This window comes from Theropithecus gelada, chromosome 15 (genome assembly GCF_003255815.1).
Source record: "Theropithecus gelada isolate Dixy chromosome 15, Tgel_1.0, whole genome shotgun sequence".
NCBI lineage: Eukaryota > Metazoa > Chordata > Mammalia > Primates > Cercopithecidae > Theropithecus > Theropithecus gelada.
The window spans coordinates 90,805,644-90,833,453 of record NC_037683.1 but is presented as its reverse complement, the minus strand read 5'-3'; the positions used below and the strand labels follow the sequence as shown (position 1 = coordinate 90,833,453).

Sequence of the window (27,810 nt, the reverse complement as noted above, 5' to 3'; positions counted from 1 at the left end):
TTGGCTGAAAGAAATACGAAAATATTTGTGTCTGTGCATGACTGTGTTTATCTGTATGCATGCACAAAGCTATGCAGGACATTTATGTAACGTTTAGGGAGTTAGGCTTGTGGAGCAAGAGGACCCAAGAATCACTGTGGCTATATGGAACAAAAGATGAATAACAGATCTTCACCGCATGAGTGGCTGCCAGTTAACCCCTTATCAAATTACATAAGAGAAAGAAAGGAAGTTACCGTCTGGTTATCATTAGCATATCTGTCTTATTGATCATGACGTGGGTAAAATATTTGTATTTTGCAAATCTTCCATTTTCCATGACCTAAAAGAAAAAAGTGAGAGACAATGAGAAAATTGGTAATATTCCTACTGTAATGCAAACAATGCCTTATAGTCCTCTAAGAACCATTTCTCAATGGGGCAAACCATGGACATACAGAAAACGGATTTCATTATTTGTAAAATCACTGCTGTTTCCTTTTTAAAAGCATCTACTTGCACTACTTTATTTAAGATTACTCGGTTGCAGCAATGCCAACCTTTACTGCTAGACTTTTAGAAGCTGATGTTATCTTACAAAGTTTAAATTCAATCTAATGAGGTATTTAACTATTACGGTGACTTTATATTGGAAAATATATTAGTATTTAATATTTGTACAAAAACACATGTAAATACTAACACATATATAAACATATGCATCACATAAATTACTTATTAGCTTCTGCCTTGCCCTAGACATTCCGTATATATCTTACAAACATGCTTTTCTTTGTCCATCTCACAACTCGTTAAAAAATAAAGAGCAGAGAGTTTCTAGACAAACAGGGACCCCAAGGCTTACTTAGCCTTTGAAACAATCTTTATTTTCAAGACTGTTGAAACACTGTCTATCCATGACACTGTTTATTAACAATTGTTTGCTTCAAAAATGTAAATATAACCATATGAAGAAAACAGAGTTATCATTTTCAATTCTATTTTCAGTAATATTTGCTCTGAGGATGGAGTTACTTTAGCTATTTAAAGTATATAGCAGGCTAGCCTACTATTTTTACAGGCAAGGCAAGCAATGTAATTATGACTAAGATCCCTCAAGAAGAGGCATGTTGTGAATTTAGCCAAAATGTGAAAAACCATGAAGAAATCCAAGAGAGGATATAAAGGTTTTAGAAAATTGTGTTCCTTGAAGCTGTACCAAAAAACTAAAGTGATTTAGCTTAGAAGAAAGCTAAGAAGTAACTTCATGATGATCTTGGTATAAAAAGTTGGTATTTTCATTTTTATCTGAGAAAGAAGTTAAAAAAAAAAAACTAAAATAGCAGGATGAGTCATACAGATTAATTGCATGGAAGAAGTTTCTAAATTCAATGATTATAAAATATTGAGGAAAAGAATATCTTTACTATTTACTGTAGTAGGTAGGGCAAATAAACACAAATACTTTGTATTACAAATGAAAAAGGGACATAAATACAGATTCAGAAAACAATTAACATGAATTACAGTTGTTCCCCCTTATCTGCAGGGGGATATGTTCCTAGACCTCCAGTGGGTACCTGAAACCACAGACAGCACTGAGCCCTACATATATTCTATGGTTTCTCCTATATATACATACCTATGATAAAGTTTAATTTATAAATTAGGCACAGTAAGAGACTAATAACCAATAATAAAATAGAACAATTATACTGTAATAAAAGGTATATGAAGGTTTATTTCTGAAATTTCCCATTTAATATTTTCCAACCATGGTTGGCCAAGGGTAACTGAAACTGCAGAAAGCAATTGTGGATATGATAGGACTACTGTATTAGATAATTTATAAATTATGCAAGTAATTTTGAAAACTTAGATGAAATGAACTATGTTTTAAGCAATATAAATTATTAAGAGGAAGAAGCATCATGAGTAGAAATTATTTGTGAATGACAGTACATTTGGAAAAGCCAAGCACACAAAACCCAGTAATCAATTTGGAAATGGAAGAGAAACAAATCCTGTTTACAAGGGTAATAAAAAAGATAAATATTTACCCATAAGTTTAGTAAATAATGTGCAGAATACAGGTGATAAAAGCCATACCACTGTATTCAGGGGAGTAAAAGAAATTTTGAAAATGGAAATCCATATCTTATTCTTGGACATAAAAAATTATCATAATAAAGATGTTATTGACTCCTAATTTTCACACACACACACACACACACACACATACACACACACACACACACTCTCTTCATGTGATCCCAAGATGGTGGTTTTTGGAGCACGGGGTAGGAGGTAAAATGTGATTTGTCAAAATTATACTAAAACTTATCTAGGAAAAATATGTGGTAATATCCAGTAAATTATGAAAGAAGAATGAGAAGAGCTACTCTAGCAGACATTAACGCAATTTATAAAGCTGCAGTAGTGAAACAGTTTGGTGCTGGTAAAGTATATGCAGACATATCAAAGGAAAGAATACAGATTGCAGAAACTGACCATATGCATATAGGACATTATAAAATCCTATCCAATTACAGAAATTTATTAAATCAAGACAGCACTTCAAATCAGTGGGTAAATACATGCATTATCAAATAAATGGTGTTTTAAGTAACTCATTGGCTAAAGCTGTATCCTTCTCTGTATATACCGAATCAATTCTACATGGATCAATGATTTAAGTATACAAAACGACTATAAAAGTACTAGAAAAAATAATATTTTAATAATCTTGAAGTGGGAAAGGCCAAAATATAGCAAAGTCCATAAAACACAACATAAAAAATTGTTAAGTACATAGAACTTAACCACTACTGAATGGCAAAACGATAAGCAAATAAACAGTAATTAAGTAAAATAACACAAAACTCAAAGGACAATTTGGGAAAATATTTGTCAATACAGAGAGAGTGAGTCAATTTCAAAATAGACAATTCTAGCAATTTGAAGAAACCGACAGAAAATAATGAGTAAAGCAGTAGAAAAATGTATGAAGAATATGAACAGGTAGTTCAGCAAAAAACAAACAATATCTGACTGATAAACATGAGAAAATATTCACTATAACTCAAAATCAGGAAAATGCAAATCAATTAAACATACCATCTGAGTTAGCAATTCCACTGCTAGAATTTATCTTAGGCAAAAGTATGCCAAAATAGACATATAAAAATATTCACAGCAATATTGTATTAAAAGTACAAAATCTAAATATTCATTAATAGGGTATTAGTTAAATTCATGTACAGCCATACAATGGGGCATTATGAAGTCATAAAAAAGAGAAATGAAGACCTGTGCATACTGACATAGATGTATAAGATATATAGTAAATAAAATTATACTACAAAAGAGAATGTATAGAATGAAAAGTAGAAATGCATACATGTACATATACTTGTACATACATAAGAAACTTCTAGAAGGTATACATCAATCTATTAACAGCAATGATCTCTGGGCTTTTGAAGCATAATGGTGGAGGTAGAAGTTAAGCTTTTTAAAAAAATTTTTACATTCTTTTATTGTTTCAGTTTTTTGATATCTGAAAAGAAACTGGCTTACAAAGATTCATTTTCTTTTGTTCCATGTGGCTTAGTTTAAAAATCAAGAATACAAATGTTGACCTCCTCAAGAATACCACAGCTAATAGAATTCAAGAGCCTACATGCACCATTAATAGATCCTAACCTTCAAATAATTTAAAAGCTATGGTTTATTCCAAGTACCTAACTTTTATTTCCATATTATGCTAAGTTTGGGCATTGTAATTAAGCCTACCTCTCATCACTTTCTACTTTTCAGACCCAACTTAAATCAAATCTAATCTGTGCATATAAGCAGTTAAACCAGTTTCGATAGTCACAACAGCATCTGGTATAAGTAAGAAATAAAGAAAATCCAAAGAAAGTAATTCATATAATGCTTTCCATCCAAAACCTTAAATGTAACACTTGAAAGATGAATGAGCTTTACGGTCATAGTAGTCTGCTTTGAAACGTAATCAACTGTATCCTTTGTTATTAGAGTGACTGTAGTTGAATAAACGTCAAAGATAACTCATCACACAGCAAAATCTTGCTGCTCAGTGTTCATTATAAACATGAGAATACGGAATGAGAACATTATAAACAGGATCCAAAACTTTGAAAGTGAATCCACAGAAGTTATGGGAGAGAACATCACACTGCAAAAAGTCTACAAATGTCACATTGTAGTCACAAATTCCTGCCTGACTTTATAAATGCATTATATATTAAGCTTTAGACTTCTCAAAACATCATTATTTTTAGGGAAAAAACCCCAGAATTTTAGACCTGAAAAACTCCTATTGTTCATCCAAACCAATCTCTTCCTTTTACACACAAAGAAACTGAGGACCAGGAAGTGTCTAATGAATCTTCTAAATCTAAATTTTCACCATCTTGTGTAATTAGGTAAGAGGACATCTAAGTGACTTGCTTGGCAAAGGTGCAAAACTGGGCTCAGAAAACTGGATTCTTCACTTCTAATTCCAGTGCATTTCACTATACCAAACATATCATGATGTTTCCTCCTTATGGTATCAGTCATACTTTCCTCATGGTACTTCAAAAAATATCTCTGATATCCTGGATACTGATAGTTGCCGAGGTAGGCTGCTAATTTGTTACAGGTCGACAGTATTCAAATAATTTAGTATCAAAAATCCTATCTTCCTCCATCCCAAACAGATGCTAGGTATACATGGTTCTACTAAAATAATTTGATAGCCTTTAAAATAAAGGAAGAATTAGCAAAATCAGGGTTTAGGAATTATCATGTAGGGCCTTTACATAAAGACGAAGATTTGGCTGAAATATGAAGGAATTAACAATGCCAGTACTTTAGACATGTTAGCCTCATTTATACGCTTAAATGTGAAAGGAAAAACTTTTTTTGCCTTATTCATTAGGAAGTATATATACAAATTACCTATCATCGTTTAAGAATTACTGAAAGAAATAAACAAAAACACAATGGAAACTGCATTCATTATATACAATTGTCAGAATCTATAGGTAATAATTAAAAAATATGTTTACTGGTAAACATGTCCTTTTGCATTTAGAAAAGATGAGTACATAAACCATACTTTATTAAACATACATAAATTCAAACCAAATTAATGATACATTTGGAAACATAAAAAAAGTGGAACTTGAAGGACAGAGCCATGGTAACAGAGACATTTCTAACACTCTCAAATCATCCAAATGTTAGGAAGAAACAGAATCCCTTAACAAAATACTTCTGAGAAATGCAAAATATGAAAAGATTAAAAATAGGAATAAATCACTAAAATAAAAGGCCTTAAGTCCCAAAGAATGTGTTAATCATTAATGGGAAATATATTTAAGAAAATTTGTTAAAGGACAAGAACATGTTGTTCAGCAAAATAAAAAACCCAAATCTAATCAATATCTGACTCATTTGGAAGACAAGTGTTGCAAAGAGGTATGAATGAGAGTTTTAAAAATACATAGCAAAAATGGGGGGACTAAAAACATGATATTTGGCCGGCCATGGTGGCTCACGCCTGTAATCCCAGCACTTTGGGAGGCTGAGGCAGGCAGATCCCCTGAGGCCAGGAGTTTGAGACCAGCCTGGCCAACATGGTGAGACCCCGTCTCCACTAAAAATACAAAAAATTAGCTGGGTGTGGTGGCAGGTGCCTGTAATCCCAGCTACTTGGGAGGCTGAGGCAGGGAGAATCATTTGAACCTGGGAGGCAGAGGTTGCAGTGAGCTGAGATCGCACCATTGCACTCCAGCCTGGGCAACAGAGCAAGACTCCATCACAAAAACAAAAAATAAAAAACAAAAAACCATGAAATTCATTCAGATGAAAGATAAAAATGAATACTACCTAGCAAGAAAATATACTAGATAACAAATAAATGGCCTTATAGATTGGTTAATTTGAGGGTTCAGGAGAGGAGTGGGAAAGAGGAAGCATTTATGAATAGATTCTACTTAAAATTTAAGCTTATTTCTAAAACCAACAAAATTCAGGAAGTTAATTGTAAAATGGTAAATACTGCCATTTTAAAACTAAGAAGTAAATAGACAAATTGTTCAAAACAATCTTATCTTTAGAGAAAAACTCAGTCAATAAGTATAACTTCCTTAGAGTTATATGATGAATGTTTAGGGATAAAGAAAGTTTTACTAATTCACTTCAAACCTCAGACTTAAGTGCCATGGCCAGGAAAAAGAAGGTATTCAAGTGAGCTTCATAATCAAATATGGTAGAAATTTATGACATCAAAACTTAATGATTTCATATCCTTGAATGAGAATAAATATAAACAAGAATAAAGAACTGACACGTAGCTTACCTTGTGAGGTAAGTTGGTTTTCAGAAAATAAAATCTTATTGATTATATCGTCAAATCTGAAGAGCAACCAGTACTTATTTTATCCCTCATACCTTCATCTTCTCTCATGCTAATATGCTATCTTGACTGTTAGCAAAACCATATGTATAGACTATACTGAAAGCTTAGACAGGGCAGGAAAGCTGAGCATAACCTTTGACATAAAATCAACTGAAAGAAACTACTATATCTTAAGAGATATGAATTGTTGTCATCAACTAGTACCACCAAAAGCCTGGAGAAGGAAAACAACTATGCTCACGAAATCGTTATGTGTACTGACAACAGCAGACCATCAATTAACATACTTAATATATTCTAGGAGAAGGGCCAGAGTGGGTGCATCAAGGGTAATGTAGGTGCACAGTAACAAAAGTCTCACTAAAGCAGTTCAGCAGAACCTCTACTGGATCAACATTTATGGGTCCACCGTATTATATATCCCTGGAAGCAGCAGTAACATATCTTTTAAAATACTGTATAATTCAGAGCAGTTCAAATCACTGAGGTTTTACTGTTTCAACTGCTTGCCAATTAGTATGTGGAAAACTGTCATGGTATTTTAACTACTCTATTAACCTTGAAAGGAAAAAAAATACTCTTTTTAAAATTCTTAAAATCTCTTCTTTTAAATTCTTAAAATCTATTCTTTTAAATTCTTAAAATCTACTCTTAAATAGAATAGATTCTTTTATCTTGGCAAAGAGGAGAAAAATGAGGAATTTATATAATGATGACTAATATTATTATTAGGCACCATGCTAATAATTACTGGCATATCTAATTTTATTATACTCCACTTTATTGTATTTCCCAGATATTGTGTTTTTTACAAATTGAAGGTTTATGGAAGCTCTGCATCAAGCAAGTCTACAGGCACCATTTGTCCAGCAGCATGTACTCATTTCTTGTCTCTATGTCACATTTTGGTAATTCTTACAATATTTCAAACTCTTTTATCATGATTGTATCTGTTATGGTGATCTGCGATCACTGATCTTTGATACTCCTATTTTATAGTCCTTTTTGAGGTGCCATAAACTACACCCATAGTGAACTTAATCTATAAATGTGTGTGTTCTGACTGCCCCACCGACTGGACATTTCCCAAATCCTCTCCCTCTCCTTGAGTCTATTACCTGAGTAACAATATTGAAATTAGGCCAATTAACAGCCCTACAATGACCCTTAGGTGTTCAAGTGAAATGAAGAGTTACATGTCCATCACTTTAAATCGAAAGCTAGAAATGACCAAGCTTAGTGAGAAAGGCATGTCAAAAGCTGAGTTAGGCTGAAAGGTTACCTCTTGTACCAAACAGCCAATTTTGAATGCAAAGGGAAAGTTCTTGAAGGGAAGTATTATGAAAGTGTTACTCCAGTGAACACAAGAATTATAAGAAAGCAAAACAGCCTGACTGCTGATATGGAGAAAGTTTTAGTGGTCTGGATAGAAGATAAACCAGCCACAACATTTCTTCAAGCCAAAGCCTAATCCAGAGCAAGGCCCTAACTCTCTTCAATTATATGAAGGCTGAGAGAGGTGAGGAAACTGCAAAAGAAAAGTTGAAGCTAGCAGAGGTTGGTTCATGAGGTTTAAGGAAAGAATTCATCTACGTAACACAAAAAGCACAAGGTGAAGCAGCAAGCGCTGATGGAGTAGCTGCAGCAGGTTATCCAGAAGATCTAGTTAAGATTACTGACGACAGTGGCTTCACTAAACTACAGATTTTCAACATAGATGAGACAGACTTCTATTGAAAGATGCTATCCAGGACTTTCATAGCTAGAGAGGTCAATGCCTGGCTTTAAAGCTTCAAAGGACAGTTGGATTCTCTTTTTAGGGGCTAGTGAAGCTGGTGACTTCATTTTCTTTAGAGACATGGTCTTGCTATGTTGCCCAACCTGGACTCGAACTTCTGGGCTCAAGGGATCCTCTTGCCTCAGCCTCCCAAATAGCTGGGACAACAGGTGGGTGCTACCATGCCTGGTGCAGTTGGTGACTTTAAGTTGAAGCCAATGTTCCATTCCAAAAATCCTAGGGCCCTGGCCAGGTGAGGTGGCTCACGTGTGTAATTCCAGCACTTTGGGAGGCCATGGCGGGTGGATCACTTGAGCATAAGAGTTCAGGACTAGCTTGGGCAACATGGTGAAACCCCATCTCTACAAAAAATTTTTAAAAAATTAGCCAGTTGTGGTGGCACATGCCTGTAGTCTCAGCTACTCAAGAGGCTGAGGTGTGAGGATCAACTAAGCCTGGGAGTTTGAGGCTGCAGTGAGCCAAGACCGTATCACTGCACTCCCGCCTGGGAGACAGAGCAAGACTCTATCAAATAAATAAATAAATAAATAAATAAATAAATAAATAAATAAATAAAGTGCCGGGTGTGGTGGCTCATGCCTGTAATCCTAGCACTTTGGGAGGCCGAGGTGGGTGGATCACCTGAGGTCTGGAGAGTGTCACCAGGCTGGCCAACATGGTGAAACCCCATCTCTACTAAAGCCCATGTGGTGGCAGGCGCCTGTAATCCCAGCTACTCAGGAGGCCCAGACAGGAGAACTGCTTGAACCCAGGAGGTGGAGGTTGCAGTGAGCCGAGATTGCACTATTGCACTCCACCTGGGCGACAAAGCAAGACTCTGTCTCAAAAGAAAAAGAAAAAGAAAAAAAGAAAAAAAAGAAAAAAATCCTAGGGTCCTTCAGAATTACACTAGAGCTATTCTGCCTATGCTGTATAAATGCAACAACAAAGCCCAGATGACAGCACATTTGTTTACAGCACGGTTTACTGAATATTTTAAGCCCACTGTTGAGAGCTATCACTCAAAAAAGTATTACGGCTCATTGACTATCCACCTAGTCACTCAAGAGCTCTGATGAAGATATACAAGATTAATGTCATTTTCATGCCTGCTAACACAACCATCCATTCCACAGCCCCCATGGATCAAACAGTAATTTCAACTTCCAAGCCTTAGTATTTAAGAAATACATTTTGTAAGGCTATAGCTGCCACGGGGAGTGATTCTTCTGATGGATCTGGTCAAAGTATATTGAAAACTTATGGAAAGGATTCACTATTCTAGGTGCCATTAAAAACATCTGTGATTCACAAAACAAGGTCAAAATATCAATAGTAACAGGAGTTTGGAACAAGTGGATTCCAGCCATCATGGATGACTTTGAGGGTTCAAGACTTCAGTGGAGGAAGTAATTGCAGATATGGTGCAAATAGCAAGGGGATTAGAAGTGCAGCATGAAGAGGTAACTGAATTGTTACAATCTCATGATAAAACTTGAACAAATGAGAAACTGCTTCTTATGGATGAGCAAAGAAAATGGTTTCTTGAGATGGAATCTATTCTCGGGGAAGATTCTATGATTGTTTAAATGACAACAAAGGATTTAGATTATTCCGTAAAAATAACTGATAAAGCAGCAGTAGGGTTTGAGAGGACTGACTCCAATTTTGAAAGAAGTTCTATTGTGGGTAAAATGCTATCAAACAGCATCAAATACTACAGATAAATCTTTCATGAAAGGAAGAGCCAATCAATGTGGCAAACTTCATCTTAAGATATTACCACAGCTACCCCGACCTTCAGGAATCCCTATCCTAATCAGTCAGCAACCATCAACATCAGGCATGCAAAAAGATGGACTCACTGAATGCTTCAGATGATCATCAGGATTTTTTTTTTTTTAAGCAATTACGTATTTTTAAATTAAAGTATATATATATATTTTTTAACCACATAATGTTATTGCATACATAATAGCCTACATTGTAAACAATTTTTATATGCACTGGAGAACAAATATATTCAAGTGACTTGCTTTGTTGCCGTATTTGCTTTATTCTGGTGGTCTGGAACTGAACTTGCAATATCTCTGAGCTATGACTGTATATACATTACCTCATTTGTTCTAACCCCAGCACCACCACCAAGATAGGCACTACAATTATCTCTATTTTACAACCTGGAAACTGAGGTCAGATAAGTGTAACAAAAAATAATAACTCTAGTAAAAGAAAAAGGCTACAATTGAACTCAGGTTTACTTGGCTCCAGAATCCAGGCCCTTAGCCACAGGGTATTGCTATATCTCAAAAAAATTTTTATTAACAAAATGAATTAGCACAGAAGAACTATATATATTCCAGTAGACTCAGTGGGATCTCATTTTAACAGTTCATTGGTATATGGATTTAGATATCTCACAAACTGTATCATGTCTCTTGCAATGCTTCTAGTTCATGTAATACCTAGGGATCATTATCTCTGTGGAAGATGGGTCATATCTTAGGTGTCTTTGATTCCTAATGTTCTTCAGAGCCTTGCATATAGCAGCTGCACAACAAACAGGAACGAGACTGTGAAGATCTGACATTACAGGGTTGGCCTCTAACGTGGCATGTGTTTTATGCCCCATAAAGCTCACTACAATTATAAGCTCATGAGAGATGAGCAAGAACCTTCAATACTCTCTTCAGGGCTGTAACTCTACTATCTACAAGAGTGTCTGAATATATAATAAACAGAAGTATAACAAAGACTTGTAGAAGAAATGAATACATGGCATTAAATCTTTTCTTTGTATTCATATAAACTATGCTACCAAATAAAGCCAGCAAAAATTCAAATACATATATATCTATATGAATATAGATATATATATATGACCATGCATTTTATTCTTTTGGCAACTTATTCCAGAAAGATTAACTTTACATGAAATGTTCAGTCTCCCACATTTGTATTCCAACACTGCATCTTCATAAGATCTCTAACTCAAACTACTTTAGACTTGAAGTATCACAGAAATGTCTAAATGTATATTTCTTTACAGTGCTTCCATAGGGTTCTTTACAGTGATAAATTTTCACCAAAAAATTACCATTACAATTCATTAGAGTCATCATTAGAAGTGACTAGGATATCAATTTCATTTGAATTTAAAACGAAAGATTCTTAACCGACAAAAACAAACAGAACACCAAAAAACACGGTGCTTCCTTTAATAGATGACATTAAATTTTGTTTTCAGATGAGTGAAGAGGCCTCTAATTTGATTTTGCATAACTGTTTCATTTGGCAAGTGAATGTATCCTTTCACAGAACATTTGGCCAATAAAAAATAGACTCTTCATAATGTATACTAGTTTTCTAACAATGTTGTTACAGCACCCATGTACACACACATAAATATTTCTGAATGAGCTTTACTAAACTCACCTTATGCTGAGAATCTTTGTGTCTATCCAAGGTAACTAGGGGAAGTTACTGGGTAGAGCTCTATCACATCAGTAGAGAAATCATGAGTTGAGTCCCGTATCAGAATTTAGCAACTGTAGCTTAATTAAGGCTGCAGACCTTCTGGCTAATACTTAGTGCACTTTTAGCTGTATTGACAGATCTTTGGTTAAAAAGATGTAAGACTCAAATTGAACCTACCTGGGCTTAACATTTGAGGATTTCTTTTAATGTTATAATGTATTGAATTTTCTATTACAGTAGCATTTATCCTTTCTTAATATATTTACAAATTTAAGGGATGCAATGATGACAAACTGAAAGATCTAGAAATCAAACTCATCTCACTTAAGTTCCTGAATTAAAAAAAGAGAATTAGGCCAGGTGCAGTGGCTCGTGTCTATAAACCCAGCTACTTGGGAGGCTGAGGTGAGAGGATCACTTGAGCCTAGGAGTTTAAGGCTGCAGTGAGCTATGATTGCACCACTGCACTCCAGCTTGGGCAAGAGTGAGACCTTGTCTCAACAACAAGTAACAACAACAAAAAGAGAGGGACAGGCCGGGGGTGGGGTGTTGAGGGCGGTGGGAAATGAATAAATTTTACACTTGAAAGAAAAAACCTGAACCTCCACGAAGTGGAATCATCGCCACCAGAGGAAGACATAATTTATTTCAAAATCTTATTCAAAAATTATTTTTATATAACACTGGAAGGTTCTAAGTGGGGTTCGTTACTCTATTTTGGACTCTACTGGTCCAAAATATAGTGGTACACACTATTAAATGTTCAATATTTAGGCCTTTGAAAATAATGTGACAAAGTCTCTCCAAGAGAGACTTTGTAAGTATCATACTAGTAAGGTATGATAATTGTATCCAAAAATCCATGGAAATCTTTTCCATGGAATCTGCTTTATTTGAGATGCTAAGAATTCTAATTTGCCTGAATAACACAATTTGGCTCTCTTCAGTGTTCTCATCCCATTCAGAAGTATCCTTCTGGAGAGGAAGAGCTATAAAATGAAGAGTGAAGTCCAATAGCCTTTGGCTCCTCGTTCTTGTCCACTTACTCAAATTCTCAGATGAAGCCAGGAAGTGTTCGGCACTACTCTGGTGATCTGCCTGCCATAGTAAAAGCCCTTCCTTCCAGATTAGTAGTCATTCTCCTCCTGAAGTAAAGGGAAAGACCACGTCGGCTGAAGGCAGTTATCTTCCAATTGCTATTAAGGCAGTGTTTGAAGCTAATTATAAACATCTGTAATTTCTGAAAGAAAAGAAATAAACAAGACACAAAAACAGCCTCCCTTCTGTAACAACTTCCATGACGGCAGTTATAGTATTTCTGTAAAGGATTCAAAGACAACATAGATAAATTCAAAAATACCTGAAATGTTTAAGAACACACTATACTACACCCACAGGACAACTCAGCTGTCAACATTCAGACACAATGAAGGACACAGGAATTTTATACACACACATACCCAGGCATACACATTTTAAAAGATTTATTTAAAGGGAGGAAACATTTTTTAAAAAGTATAGAGTCAAAAGGTAGAAATGTTTAACGAAAAAGAAAAAAGCTTCTACATTAGGTATACAAACAAAAAACCCAGAGCAATGGATCACGTCTGAAATCCCAACACTTTGGGAGGCTGAAGTGGTAGGATCGCTTGAGCTCAGGAGTTCAAGGCCAGCCCAGGCCAGATAACAAGACCCTGTCTCTACAAAACATTTTTAAAAATTAGCCTGGCATCGTGGTGCATGCCTGTAGTCCCAGCTACTTGGGAGGGTGAAGCAGGAGGACTACTTGGGTCCAGAGTTTGAGGATACAGTGAACTTATTCAAGCCACTGCACGCCAGCATGGGGAACAGAGTGAAACTCTGTCTCCAAAAAAAAAAAAAAAAAAAAGTTCTGCTAGGTCTTTACGTGCTCCATAAATAAAGAATAGGTTTCCAACTGGGGATATTTCTAGGAGCTGTATGCTTTTTTAATCTTTAGAAGTTAATGCTGCTGCTTATAAAAATATGTAGTAAAACATAAAATAGCAGTGTATACTTTTGGGTCATAACCAGGTGAATAAAAAATTTAAAAAGGAAATATACCATAAATGGTTGGGAGAAAGGATAATTTTTTTTCTTTTCTATAGTTTCCTGCTTTTCTCTATGAGCATACTTTAATGAAGAAAATAATCTACTTAATGTAGAGAATAACTAATGTTGAAAAATTTCCTATCTTTATAAAATACTAAAGTCAACTGAGAATTAATGTCAGCAAATGGATTCACAGGAAGTTTTTAGCTTTTTCCATGGAAATGCAGGTCTGTAAAATTTTTAATTCATAGAAATGCCAAGTTTTATTGAATATACTCAGAAAACCTTTGTAGACATAATGTAGTTAACAGATTACTGATAAATGATAATTTATAGTAGAAAAATATAACATGCTCAATTAAGATAAATTGAATATACTTAGCTAAATCTCTGACTATCCTGGTTATGTTTTTAAAAAACAAAAATAATGCCTATAATATTTTCAGTGGTCACATATTTGAGGATCTCTAAGATCCAGAAGAATGGCATTATGCAATTCAGTAGAAATCTTTACAAGTTCATTGCTTAAAACATGTGTAAGCAATGAAGAAGATTCATCAAAAGCCAGTTTTATAACATTGTTAAACGTGTGTTTTAAAATTGATATTTGGAGGTAGATTGTTGCTATATATTGGTTGCTATGGAATAACTGCTAAATAATAATACTTATGGAGAATGATAAATATTCTGCCATGTTAAAACAAACCAGACAATAAATCCCTATGAAAATCATAAATTATTCTAATTAGTTCTCTTAACACAGACCTGTTTGAAATTGTTTTACTTTCCTTTGATGCAGGACTTTCTGTTTTGTATAATGCTGGCTGTACTGACTGTACTTTATGAATTCACAAATTCATTCACTAATATTAATGATTAACAGCATAAGCATTTTTAATTGATCTCCATTTATTCCAAAGGTGCTGGAATAAATAAAATTAACATTTTCACATATCCATCATAATTATTATTTGAGCTAAATAATGTGTGTACAGTTAATGTCACCTGATTTAGATCCATAAGACTCTTTACTATTTTGCAAGGAAATCTCGGAAACAAAAAGCTGAAGTTTGAAGTTGCAGTAGAAAATACTCAGTAACAGTTGGGATGGCTGTTTCTGGTCCTTCTCCCACCACCATAAAAAAGCTGATTGCAAAATTTCATTACAAGACTTAAATCAGACAAACTAGTAGCTACTATAGCAGTCATTTATCATCTTGAGACACAGAAACAACAGAGTATTTTTCATATTGAATATTGATGTCTTCGTCATAAGTATGCAATGGCTCCAGCTGTACATTTAAATAACCTGAACTTAAAATCAACATCCAACACTGCATCGGTGATATGTGTTTTGAATAGTTTCAAAAACTAAAATTTATAAAATATTGATTATTTTAAATAAACAAATTAAAAATTGACTTCCTTTTCTATAATACTGAAAACTGGCAATATTATTCTGAATTTACATTTGTTTTATCTATATCCAATGTGAGTACTAATTAATTTCATTTACAGGCTTAGATTATTTATCCATGGTTATGAGTGTCCACAATTACAGATTTTTTACAAATTTTTCTTCCTGCCAGTTTTCAATATGTTACTCAAGTGTCAGGCAGACACAAAGCAAAATAAGGAACCTCTAGGGTAATCACTCCCTTAGGGAAGAGAACCTTCCTTCCCATTTTCTATACATAAGCAATTATCGTGCAGAAATCTGGAACATAAATGAAGTTAAAGCATATGGAAAGGTGTGGCATTACATAATCAATTCTCAAACATAGCTTTCTCACTAGACTTTCCTGTTAGATACCACCATTTTAAAAGTTCTAGCTAATTATAGAGCCACTGATAAACAAGAGTTCATCTTATTAAAATCCAAACTATATATTTGATAAGAATTAAGTATATTTTTGTCTAGATCCTCTATCTCCATCAAGAGAACAATGGTGTAAAACAAAAGAGCAATTCTGTCTTGAATTTTTCTCTAGTAAAAGCAAAAAAAAAAAAAGTTTTTTTTTCAAAACTGGAACACAATTAATACCTGTCCTCAAAGAGGCTTGAAAAGATAATTTCACGGTGGCAGAAAAACCAGGGCAATTACACTGTTAAAGAGCACATTTCATCTCTAAGGGCTAAAAACTGAAGAATGATGAAACTCTAATACCACATGAGCAATGTTTACTAGTTACTAGAATAATATCTAAAATATTTTTACTGTTGAAGATATCTTAAATAAACGTAATCCTACCTCCGATTTTCTTTTCATGAAAACGGTAAATCACTGCTAACCACAACTTTTTTTTCCGATAAATTCTTAAGGAATGAAAGGTTAAGATCATCTTTATGAATCCCATTCCATGAAACTGTCACAGGCCAAATACAGTAAATTTGGGAAATGTCTTGCAAACAAGTAGTTCCACAGTCTCTTTTACAAAGGCCTTGTGCCTGGCAAAGTTGGAATGTAAGAAGACAATGAAGAAACTTCCAGACTCTTCCTTCCTTAGGTATACACAAAATACAAAACTAGGCAGTATTCTTTCTAGATTTTAGAAGGAGCAGTACATTTTGTTTGATTCTGGCCCAGGGTGAGAGAGGAGTGGGTGCGCAACAAATACAAAGTCAGTATCAGATACCAGTAGTGACTATTTTAATGGTCACTATTTTTATTTACTTATTCTAAAAAGATAAAAATACTACAGCAATTAAAACAATAATTGAATTTTTGATGTTTACATAATAGTTTTCAAAAAGAACTTTTTGATGTTTACATATTAGTAAGTTTGTTTTCAAACAAATTTTACATACGTAATCTTGATTTCTATTTAATTTGAATGAATTCTGCATAGGAAGAAATTTCAAAACAGCTGATTTTTTTTCAGTTTTTTTTTTTCAGTAATCTCAATATTTTCAAATTTAAAGTAGTCACTTTCAAAAAACACAGCGAATGATTTATAGAAATAAAACTTGATAAACCTAAGAATTAGAAGAGACTAAGAAATCATGTGCTGAATCAGTTAAATTAAATTACCAGTTGCTTATACTGAGCTTCCGCTGTAGTAGGCCAGCTACCTATTACAGCGGAAGCTCAGTATAAGCAACACGATTAGCAGAAGTCTAGATAAATGTTCCTTTGTTGATCCGAAAGCACAGCAGTCATAGGGATTAAACATTCTAACTACCAATGATCATTTACATAGAATTTTTTAAATGTACATCTGATATATTAGAGAAATAGGACAGTTTCATCTATGTTGAAATTTTTAAAAAAACCTTTATTACACAAAACATAAAATAGATTTACTAATGGATCTTTCAGAGATCTATGTAACATTTTCCCTAATATTACACAGAAAAAATATATATAGTTTACAATAGAAGTTTCCAAATATTCTGAATTCATAATAGAAATACAGTAGATGCATATACAAATTAATAAGTGACTATAAGGACTATTAAAACCAACTTTGTTCATTGTTTCACAAAAAATACGTGAAACAAAACAATAAAGAGTAAAGCAAAGACATGAAAGAACGGCTTTTTTTCATTCTTAGACTATAAATTATTTTACTATCTAACCTTCCATGAGAGGCCATGACTGTTTTTTTATAATAGTAGTTCAATCTATATGATTTGGGGATAGAACAACAAATTCACACTGCTTTAGATTGCATATGTTTATTATTATTAAAAGAAATTTGACAAAAATATCTTTAAAATAATAAATATAAAACATTAAATGACTATTACTATTTTCTTCCTTTTTTTTTCACACAGTGGCATTACATTAAAACCCAGAAAATTTACAGAGACCATTAAAAAAAGGCATTTTGCTAACAAATAAGAAGGTAATCTAAAATAAAACCAGTGAACATCAAAATTACATTTAAGTCTAACTTGAAATCTTAAAGACAAACTATGTAATACAAAGCTATAAGCAGATCTATAATATGTTGGATGCCCTACTTTGGATGTAAGATACATTTTTTTTCTGTGCTTAAAGAATACAATTATTTTGCTTTATGAAGATGTGTAGGAAAACATTTGAAAAGAAAACGTGTTTTACCTCCCTCTAAATGGACATATGGGCATTATGGTGTAAGTCATACAAAACATAGTAATGAAACATTCCAAGTAAAATAAAGAACATATGAATTTTAACGGTTTAGATCTGACTCATCATCACCACCATCATCATCATCACTACTGCTACTGTGAGCCATAATCCACTCCCTGCAGAACTGAATTTTCTGTAAGCATGGCAAAGGAAAGAAGAAGCACAAACGTTAGTACAGTATGGCAAACTGCTTAAAAACATGTAAGATTATGAAATGTTCAAAGAGTGAGAATAATTTTAAAGCAGATTTTTTCAGCTATGACTCAGGCTGTAATTATGGATATAACATTCCATAACTTAATAGACCTAAGACAATTCCACTAGTTGGTACAAACTCAATGTATACATTGGTTTGATGATATCAATAAGGTATTCTGTGACTATATTAAAATTACCATTCTATTTCTCTAATAGGCAACTTTGACCAGCAGGAAACACTGTAGTAATGTACTACCTTCTAGATAGAAAGGTGCACAATAGAAGAATGTATTTTATATTTAATCATTATATGAGTGTATACAATTTAGTGAATACACCTTTTTTGGAAAATAAGAAAATAACATGAGAAACATTTGAAAGTATCAAATATTTTAAGGCACCTTCATTATATCACTTACATAAAATCTAGGCAGATGAGATGGATTTTAAATCCAGTTTATGTGTCAGCTAATTATTTTCCATAGTACTGGTATTTACATATTTTTAAAGTGTTTGCTAATAATATACTAGAGCTTTGATTTAAAAAAAAAAAAAAACCCACTACCACCAAAACAACAATCCACTTTTTATACCTGTAAGAAAAAAATGCTAACTGCAACATCCCAAGGTACTTGGTGAATCCAAATATTTCAGCTAATACTGTGTAAATGCTTGCTGAACAAGTAATGGCTAACAAGCGCTGTGGTTTTTAGTCATTTAAATAGCTCTTTTAGCGATTAATGATGAGACTGACCTATTAAAAATAAATATGTATCTTTAAAAGTACATAGTCAAAAGTCATGTTTTTACATCTCAAAGTTTAAACCTTCAGAAAACAATGGGAAGGTATGTACTTGTCACTGAAATCAAATTATTGGTATCTCATGGCTTCCTTATGGGTTATCATAACGAGCTCACTTATAATGAGGATATATTCCTAAACTCTCCTCAATGCTCATCCTTACTTCATACTATATCTGATTTTTAGTCTAGTAAAATGTTAGTAAGTTGTTAATTGTGTTCTAACAAGGGAAGGTAGGTATTGGGTAGAAATACACGTTTTGACTGTATCAGTCACAAGTGACTTCTGCAAATTTACTACCTTCCAAAGAACGATACACTGTCATTGTGGAGACTGTACAATCTGTCCATTAGAGCACAACCTCTTAATAGATTACCAGTTCTATCCCAATACACAATTATTTTGATGCTTTAAAAACATTTTAAATACAGTATAAAATCACTTTACTAAATATTGCATATTAACTCTACGGTTACATTTTAACATATTAGACAGAAGCCTCAGAGAAAGAGTTAGAAGTATATTTCATGGAATACTATATGTCCTACAATAGGTAAAATACTGAAGTTTAAATCTTTACTCTGATCACATTAAATATCACAGTATTTAAAATATTAAAACTATAAAGGAAACTTCATATTCCAATAGTTTATTGCTACCATGAGTATCCGCAACCCTACATAACATAATGATTCCTTGTTTTTTTTCAAACAAATGATTTAATTTAGTATTCCACCTCTAAACCACAGAAACAACATGACACTGGTATAGCCTATATATGATTACTAGTTATCTACAGTATAATCCAGGTTTTAAAAAGTCAAATTTACCAAGTAAGAAAGTTGTCTAAACAGATTCTACCTTCAAAATATCTATTGTTCCAGAAGCTACTTTTTATTACTAAAAGATACTGGTTTGCATGTGAACTGCTTATTAAATCCCACAAGTTTTATACAGACTACACTAGAATAAAGCAGGAAGAGGGTCATGGCCATTTAAGCATTTTCAAAGGCAAAGCACAAGAATCCAAGAGTAATTCACAATAGCAGTGTTCCTGAGTTTTGTTTTTCCTTCTGCTTGTGTAACTGGATATAAGGATTATATATCTAGTATAAAAGCTACCAGTGGTTTAATAACCCCACAACAGAAATGGTTTCATTGGTTAAGTAAGTACCACCAATGATGAGGATATATAAGGTACAAAGGCTTTCAACAAATCTAGCAAATCCAGTGCAGAACTAAGAATACCCTATAAAAAAACCAGATTCATTAAAATTCCTAGTAAAAGTTACCAATACAAAAGGTTTTTCTTTGTATTCAAAATACTGAAACAGCTGTACGTAGTTTGTAAATTTTAAGACTAAAATCTACTGTTGGCTTTCACTTGCAAAGTCATGCATTAACTTTTCATATCAAACTTTTTGATGCCTGTAAAAAAGAAAAAAAAATCTTATAGTAAATAAATGTACTTTAAAATCTAAGTAAATATAAGAAACTTATAAGTGGAATTAAGCAAAATAGATAAAAGCCCAAATAATTTAATATATATTAAATGGCTACTTAAAAAAAATCTAACTTGACTAAATTAATCTTAATTTATAAGACAGTTCTTAATTTACCTGTAACATCTGATTTCCAGTACCATCCCTCAACCTGTACGGTCTGATAACTCCATCTTCATTGAAGAACCGAGGAGGTCGCAGACTCTCCACTTCAGAAGTCTCTGTAGCTCTAGAGGAAAAAAAAATGACTTGATTTTAAAAATTATTCAAAAACTTGTAAATAAACTTTAAATGCAATTACTAAAAACAATCTTATTTCAGATTAAATAAAAATATTACAACATTTTCTAATTTTAAATTGTTTTTGTAACATAAATAGTATAAGTTCTCTAGAAAAATACAGAACTATAGAGAAGTTTAAGTCTCTTGAACTTTCTTTGTGATAATAATCACAGTATTAGCAATTGCTGCTTTTTCTTTTCCTATTACGTTGTCTAGTTTCTTTAGTTCAATGCTAGAAACAAAAAGGGATTGCAAGCATCCTTGTCTCATTCCTGACTATAGGGAAAGCTTCTAAGAGTTTTCTGTCAAGTATAGTTATCAGCAACTTTTTTTTTTAAAGCACCCCTTATCGAGTCAAGAAAGTTCACTGCTACTTTTAGTTTACCAACAGTTCTTTTTTGTTATTGTTTTTGAAAATCTTAAATAGGCAATGAATTTTAAATAAGAATTTCTTTTCTGGCATTGTTTTGATCCCATGGTATATTTTCCTTAATCTATTAATGTTATAAATCACATTATATAGTTTTCTAATGTTCAAATACTCTCACAGTTCTCACATTCCTACTGGGCTTGATGTGTATTACTGTAAACACATACCCCAATCCTGGGCAACATACCCCACTCTACAAAAAATAAAAAACTAGTCAGACATGGTGGTGTGCACTAGAAGTGCCAGACACTCAGGAGGCTGAGGTGGGAGGATAGTTTGAGACCCAAGCTACTGCACTCCAATCAGGATGCCAGAGTGAGACCCTGTCTAAAAAAAAAAAAACAAAAAAACAAAAAACACATACTGTATACTGCTTATGGTAGTATTAGATTTAACATTTTTGCTTATTTGGTCATAAGTGACCACTCAATTTGTTTACTCAACAAGTATCACATATTCAACAAATATTTATTAAGAGGTCCCCAACCCCTGGGACTTGAACCAGTACTGGTCCGTGGCCTGTAAGGAACTGAGTAGCGCAGCAGAAGGTGAGTAGTGGCGAGCAAGCTTCACTGCCTGAGCTCCACCTCCTGTCAGATCAGCAGCAGCATCAAATACTCATAAGAAGGCGAACCCTATTGTCAACTGCCCATGTGAGGGATATAGGTACACACTCCTTATGAGAATCTAACTAAAGCCTGATGATCTGAGGTGGAAGAGTTACATCCTCAAACTATCCCTCCTCTCTGGTTTGTGGAAAAATTGTCTTCCACGAAACCACACCTTGATGCCGAAAAGGCTGGGGACCGTTAACATAATGTATACACATGCATGAGCATATACATATGAATAAATTCTCCAACTGAAAACAGAATAGGGCCAGGCATGGTGGCTCACGTCTGTAATCCCAGCACTTTGGGAGGCTGAGGTGGGTGGATCACGAGGTCAGGAGTTCGAGACCAGCCTGGCCAATACGGTGAAACCCCGTATCTACTAAAAATACAAAAATTAGCGAGGCGTGGCGGCATGTGCCTGTAGTCTCACCTACTTGGGAGGCTGAGGCAGAAGAATCACTTGAACCTGGGAGGCGGAGGATGCAGTGAGCCGAGATCACGCCACTGCACTCCAGCCTGGGCGACACAGCAAGACTCCATCTCAAAAAATAAATAAGTAAAAAAATAAAAACAGAATAGATTTAAAAATATGACCTAACAATACACTATCCACAGGAGACTTGGTTTAGAGTCAAAGACACAAACTGGTTGCAACTAAAAAGGAAAAAACATATGCAAAGTGAACAGTAACTAAAAGAAAGCTGGAGTGGCTATGCTAATGTCAGAAAAAAACAGCCTTTAAAAAAATTCTTGTTAGACACAAAGAAGGGCATTTTATAATGAAAAAGGGTCAATCCATCAAAAAGATAAAAAATTATAAACATATAAGCAGTTAACAAAAAAGGCCCCAAATACATGAAACAAAAACTAAGAATTTAAAAGACAAAAAGGCAATACCACCATAATAGTGGAAGATTTCAGCACCCTATTTTCAAAAATGGATACCAACTAGATAAAAGATCAACAAGGAAAAAAGAGAACTTGAACACTATAATCCACTAGACCTAACAGACGTCTATAGAACATTCAAACCAATAACAGCAGAATATATATTCTTCTCAAGTGGAATGGAACATTATTCAGTATTAGCTATAGATTAGGTCATAAAACATGTCTCAATAACACAAAATTAGCACTTGCTTCTTGGCCTTTTGGCTAACATTGAATGTAAATATAAAACTACTGAAAACAGGCCAGGCATAGCGGCTCACGCCTGTAATCCCAGCACTCTGGCGAGGCCCAGGTGGGCAGATCACTTGAGGTCAGGAGTTCAAGACCAGCCTGGCCAACATGGTGAAACCTCATCTCTACTAAAAATACAAAAATGGCCAGGCGCGGTGGCTCATGCCTGTAATCCCAACATTTTGGGAGGCTGAGGCGGGTGGATCACCTGAGGTCAGGAGTTTGAGACCAGTCTGACCAACATGGAAAAACCCCATCTCTATTAAAAATACAAAATTAGCCGGGTGTGGTGGCACATGCCTGAAATCCCAGCTACTAGGGAGGCTGAGGCAGGAGAATTGCTTGAACCTGGGAGGCAGAAGTTGCGGTGAGCTGAGATCGCACCATTGCACTCCAGCCTGGGCAACAAGAGTGAAACTCTGTCTCAAAAAAAAAAAAACAAAAAAAACTAGCTGGGTATGGTGTGTGCCTTTTGCTACTCAGGAGGCTCAGGCAGGAGAATCGCTTGAACCTGGGAGGCAGAAGTTGTAGTGAGCCAAAATCACGCCACTGCACTCCAGCCTGGGCAACAGAGTGAGACTCTATCTCAAAAAAAAAGGAAAAAAAAAAAGTACTGAAAATATACAAGTATGATATCTGACCACACATAAGAAAACTAGAAATGCGTAAATAAGAGAAATTTATGAAATTTAAAAGTGTGTGAAAATTAAAACATAGAAGCATAAATAACAAAATGTCAAAGAAAAAAATCACAAGAGAAATTCACTACTTTGAAACAAATAAAAGCAAAAATACAATATACCAAAACTTATAAGATGCAGCAAAGACAGTGCTCAGAGGGAAATTTATAAATGTGAATGTCTACATTAAAAAAGGTCTGAAATCAATAATATAACTTCACAAGTTGAGAAGTAGAAAAAGCAAACTAAACCTAAAGCTAGCAGAAGGAAGAAAATAATAAAAATTAGAGCAGAGATAAAAGAAATAGAGAATAGAAAAAATATAATCAATGAAACTAAAAACTGGTTCTTTGAAAAGGACAACAAAAATGACAAGCTATCAACTAAACAGATAAAGAAAAAAAAGAAGACCCAAATTATTAATAACAGGAATTAAAGAGGGAATACTACTACCAATCTTACGGAAACAAAAAATAATTACAAGGGAATACTAGGAATAAATACTACATAAGGGAAAAATAATTATATGAGAATACTAGTAAATATTTACTATGATCAATAAATATATATCAACAAATTAGATCATCTAGATGAACTGAACAAATTCCTATAAAAACTACTGACAATGACTCAAGAAACAGCCTAACTAGGCCTTTACCAAGTAAAGAGAGTGAATTTGTAATTTTAAAACTCACCAGAAATAAAAGAGTCAGATGGTTTCACTGATCAATTCTCCTAATTTTTTTTTAATTAACATCAATGCTCCACAAAGTCTTCCAAAAATTTGAAGAGGAGGGAACACTTCCTAAATCATTCTGTGAGGACAATATTACCCTGATACCCCAATCAGGCAAAGACATCACAAGAAAACCACAGACCAATATCCCTTATAAATATGCACACAAAAATCTTTGACAAAATACTATCAAACCAAGTCCAGTAAAATACAAAAATGATTAGACATTATGTCCAAATGGGACTTATCCCAGGTGTGCAATATTGGTTTAAGATCAGACTCAAATAATGTATTATACTGTATTAATAAAACAAAGGAAAACACAATTATCAACTTAATGATACAGAAAAAGCATTTGATAAAATCTAACATCTTTCCATGATAAAGACACAAAGACACAAAAACCTATAGCTAACATCCACTTAATGGCAAACATCTGAAAGCTTTCCCCCTAAGATTAGAAGCAATATAGGCATGTCTATTCTCTCAGCACTTCTAGTTCACATTGTACTAGAGGTTCTAGCCAGGACAACTAGGCAAGAAAAAAAAGCATCCAGATCAGAAAGGAAGAAGTAAAGTTACCTTAGTTCTCAGATGATACACTCTTTCATATAGAAACCCCAAAAGAACCCACAAAACCATTAGAGCTAATAAACAAGTTTAGTAAGACTGCAGAAACTCAGATAAATATTTAAAAAAAAAAAAAGTTGGATTCAACACACCAGCAATAAACAATCCAAAAATAAAATTAAGAAAACAATTCCATTTAAAACAGCATCAAAAATAAAATAGTTAGGAATAAGTTTTTAAAAAGAAGTATAAGACTTGCACATTACAAACTGTAAAACATTATTGAAAGCAATTCAAGAAGACCTAAATAAATGGAAAGATGTTGCATTTTCATGGAATAAAAGATAATACTGTTAAGATAGCTACACTCCCCAAATGGAACTACAGATTCAATGCCATCTGCATCAAAAACCCAGCTACCTTTTTTGTAGAAATTGACAACATTTTTTAGGTAACTTAATGACCATTTCTTTTTAGTCTCCTTTTCTGGGTCTTCCTCATTTCCCCAACTTCTAAGAGATGGTGTGCCTAAAAGCCAAGTTCTTGGACCTTATTTTTCTCTTTTCAGTCTCATTCCCTTGGTGATCCAATCTCATGGTTTCAAACACCTTATTATAGGCTCACAAATCTTGAATTTTTACCTCTAGCTTGGATCTTTCTCTTATACTTCAAACTCCTCTACTCAACAATGACGTGATGTCTCCATTTGGATGTCTAAGAGATATTGTAAGCTTAATATATTCAAAAGGAAATGTCTAATACCCTCTCTTTCCCTAAAAAGAATGACAACCTCACCCTTCCAGTGCTACACATAAAAACTTCAGAATTATTCTTCACGATTCTCTTTCCTTCATATCCTGCATCCAATTTATCAACCAATCCTATTAACACTACCTTTAAAATACATACAGAACATAACCTCTAGTACTGTAATAGTCGAATCACCATTATCACTCAAATCACCATTATCACTCACGTGGATTACTGCAAAAGCCTTTTAAGTGTTGTTTCCACCCTAGTCCCCTGTGGTTAGGCCTCAAGGCAGCAGCCAGCTCACATTTCTCTGGCTCAAAACCTTTCCATGGCCTCTCATCTTAAGCACAAGCCTAAGTCCTTACAGAGGCTTGCCAAGTTCTACGCGATGTGATCCCCTGCATGTTCCCTGGTAACGTCTTTGTCAACTTTCCCCGTTCCTCACTCTACTCCAGGCACACTAGTTTTGCTGTTTCTCAAATAGGCCAAGCATGTTCCTGCATCAGGGCTTTTTAACTGCTGTTACTTCTGCCTGGGACATTCTTCTCACATGGCTCACCCTTTACTTCTTTCAGGTCTCTCCTCAAATATAATCTTACGAGTTAAGCATCCCTGATCACTGAATATGTAAAACAGCAACCCTCCTCCCTACCATTTTGCATCTCCCTACTTCCTTTAATATGCTTTATTTTTCACCATTTAGCATATCATATATTTATCAGTTGCTTATTTTTGTCTACTCTTCTCCCACTAGAATGTAAGCTGTACAAACACAGGACCATTGCCAATTGTGTTCATTGCTGGCCCCTCAAATGATCAGAAGTGTCTATATCATAGACAACGCTCCCTAAAATGTGCTGAGTCATTATTTACATTTGTATTAGGTAGCTTGTTAACTGTATTCAGATAAAATTTACTTACTTTCATTTTGTCTTCCTGATCTATCAATTATTGAGAAAAATATTAAGTTCTTCCACGATTATTGTACATTTGAAAAGTTCTTACAGTTTTGTCAAGTTGTGCTTTTAAAAATTAAGGCAATTTTACGAACTGAGTAGAAGTTTGAAATTGTTACTATCTTCCTACTTAGTAGTTCTTTTTATCATTACCTAATTACCTTATTTATCCCAAATAATGCTTTTATTGCCTTAATGTCTGTTTCATCTAATATTAGTAAGTACATCCTCTTTACAAATGACAATATTTAATGCCAATCATTCTCTCCCCAAACTGCATTTTATTATTTTTTAATAATTTGTTTCCAATGTTGCTTTCATGTAGCTCAATTAGATTTTCCAATTTATATTTTTACATTTCAATCTTGTAAGCCATTCCTCCTTTTATTTTCAGTGTCTTTTTTCACAAGTACGTCCTTTAATAGTTCTTAGTCTTTATTATTTTTTCTAAAAATGTGTCATTATGCCCTCAATCCCTAAAGGTAATACAGCTGGGTATAGAATTATAAGGTTTTAGATAAATGGAAGGTAATTCTAGTAGCTTTTGGCGGAAGCCTTTACATGGTTCAAATTCCTTATGTTTCATTGACTTTTGAGCTTCTCTGACGACTATGACTCAACACATTATATTTATGAAACTAAAGTTACAGGTACAGGAGAATGATTCCTTTTTTCCCCATCTTAATTCTAAATGCCAAAACCAGAAACACCCAATTATGGTAACCAGTATGAAATACTGGCTTAAGAGGAATAGCTCATATGATGACAATACATATCCCTATAGAGCAGAAAGCAAGAGAAAACACAAAGGAAAAAGATTAGGAAGATAGCCACCCACCTAACTTTCTGAGATAGGTCTCATTAACATTAATTTTATCATCTGTTATATGTGTTACAAATTTCTAGGACAGAGGTAACAATAATGAAACTACTAAATTTCAGCCTTACATTAAATTTAATTTGGAGGAAAAAAGAATATGTATTAAAATTACCTGCATAAAGGAAGAGAAAGGGAATGCATATACACTAGTACCCACTTATCCACAGTTCTGCTTTCTGCAGTGTCAGTTATCCATGGTCAACTGTGGTCCAAAAATATTAAATGGAAAATTCCAGAAATAAACAATCCCTAAGTTTTAAATTCCATGCCATTCTGAGTAGCGTGATAAAATTTCTTGCCACCCTGCTTTGTCCTTCCTGGGATATGAACCATCCCTCTGTCCAGCATATGCATGCTTTATACACCACCAGT

The 27,810-nt window shown here is 34.0% G+C and overlaps 1 protein-coding gene across 4 annotated transcripts in view; it reads right to left on the bottom strand.

The window, feature by feature from the left end:
• VPS13A (vacuolar protein sorting 13 homolog A) overlaps nucleotides 1-27,810 on the bottom strand; it is a 246,679-nt gene that overhangs the window by 13,401 nt on the left and 205,468 nt on the right. For 2 of the 4 annotated variants that reach the window (XM_025360006.1, XM_025360007.1), the window contains 2 exons: nucleotides 20,473-20,584; nucleotides 237-322 (listed from right to left, as the gene is read on the bottom strand). In XM_025360006.1, the coding sequence (XP_025215791.1) occupies nucleotides 237-322; nucleotides 20,473-20,584 (198 nt within the window). Of the gene's footprint in view, nucleotides 1-236; nucleotides 323-17,398; nucleotides 20,282-20,472; nucleotides 20,585-27,810 lie in introns of those variants that run through there. The other 2 variants (XM_025360009.1, XM_025360008.1) reach the window with 2 other exon arrangements.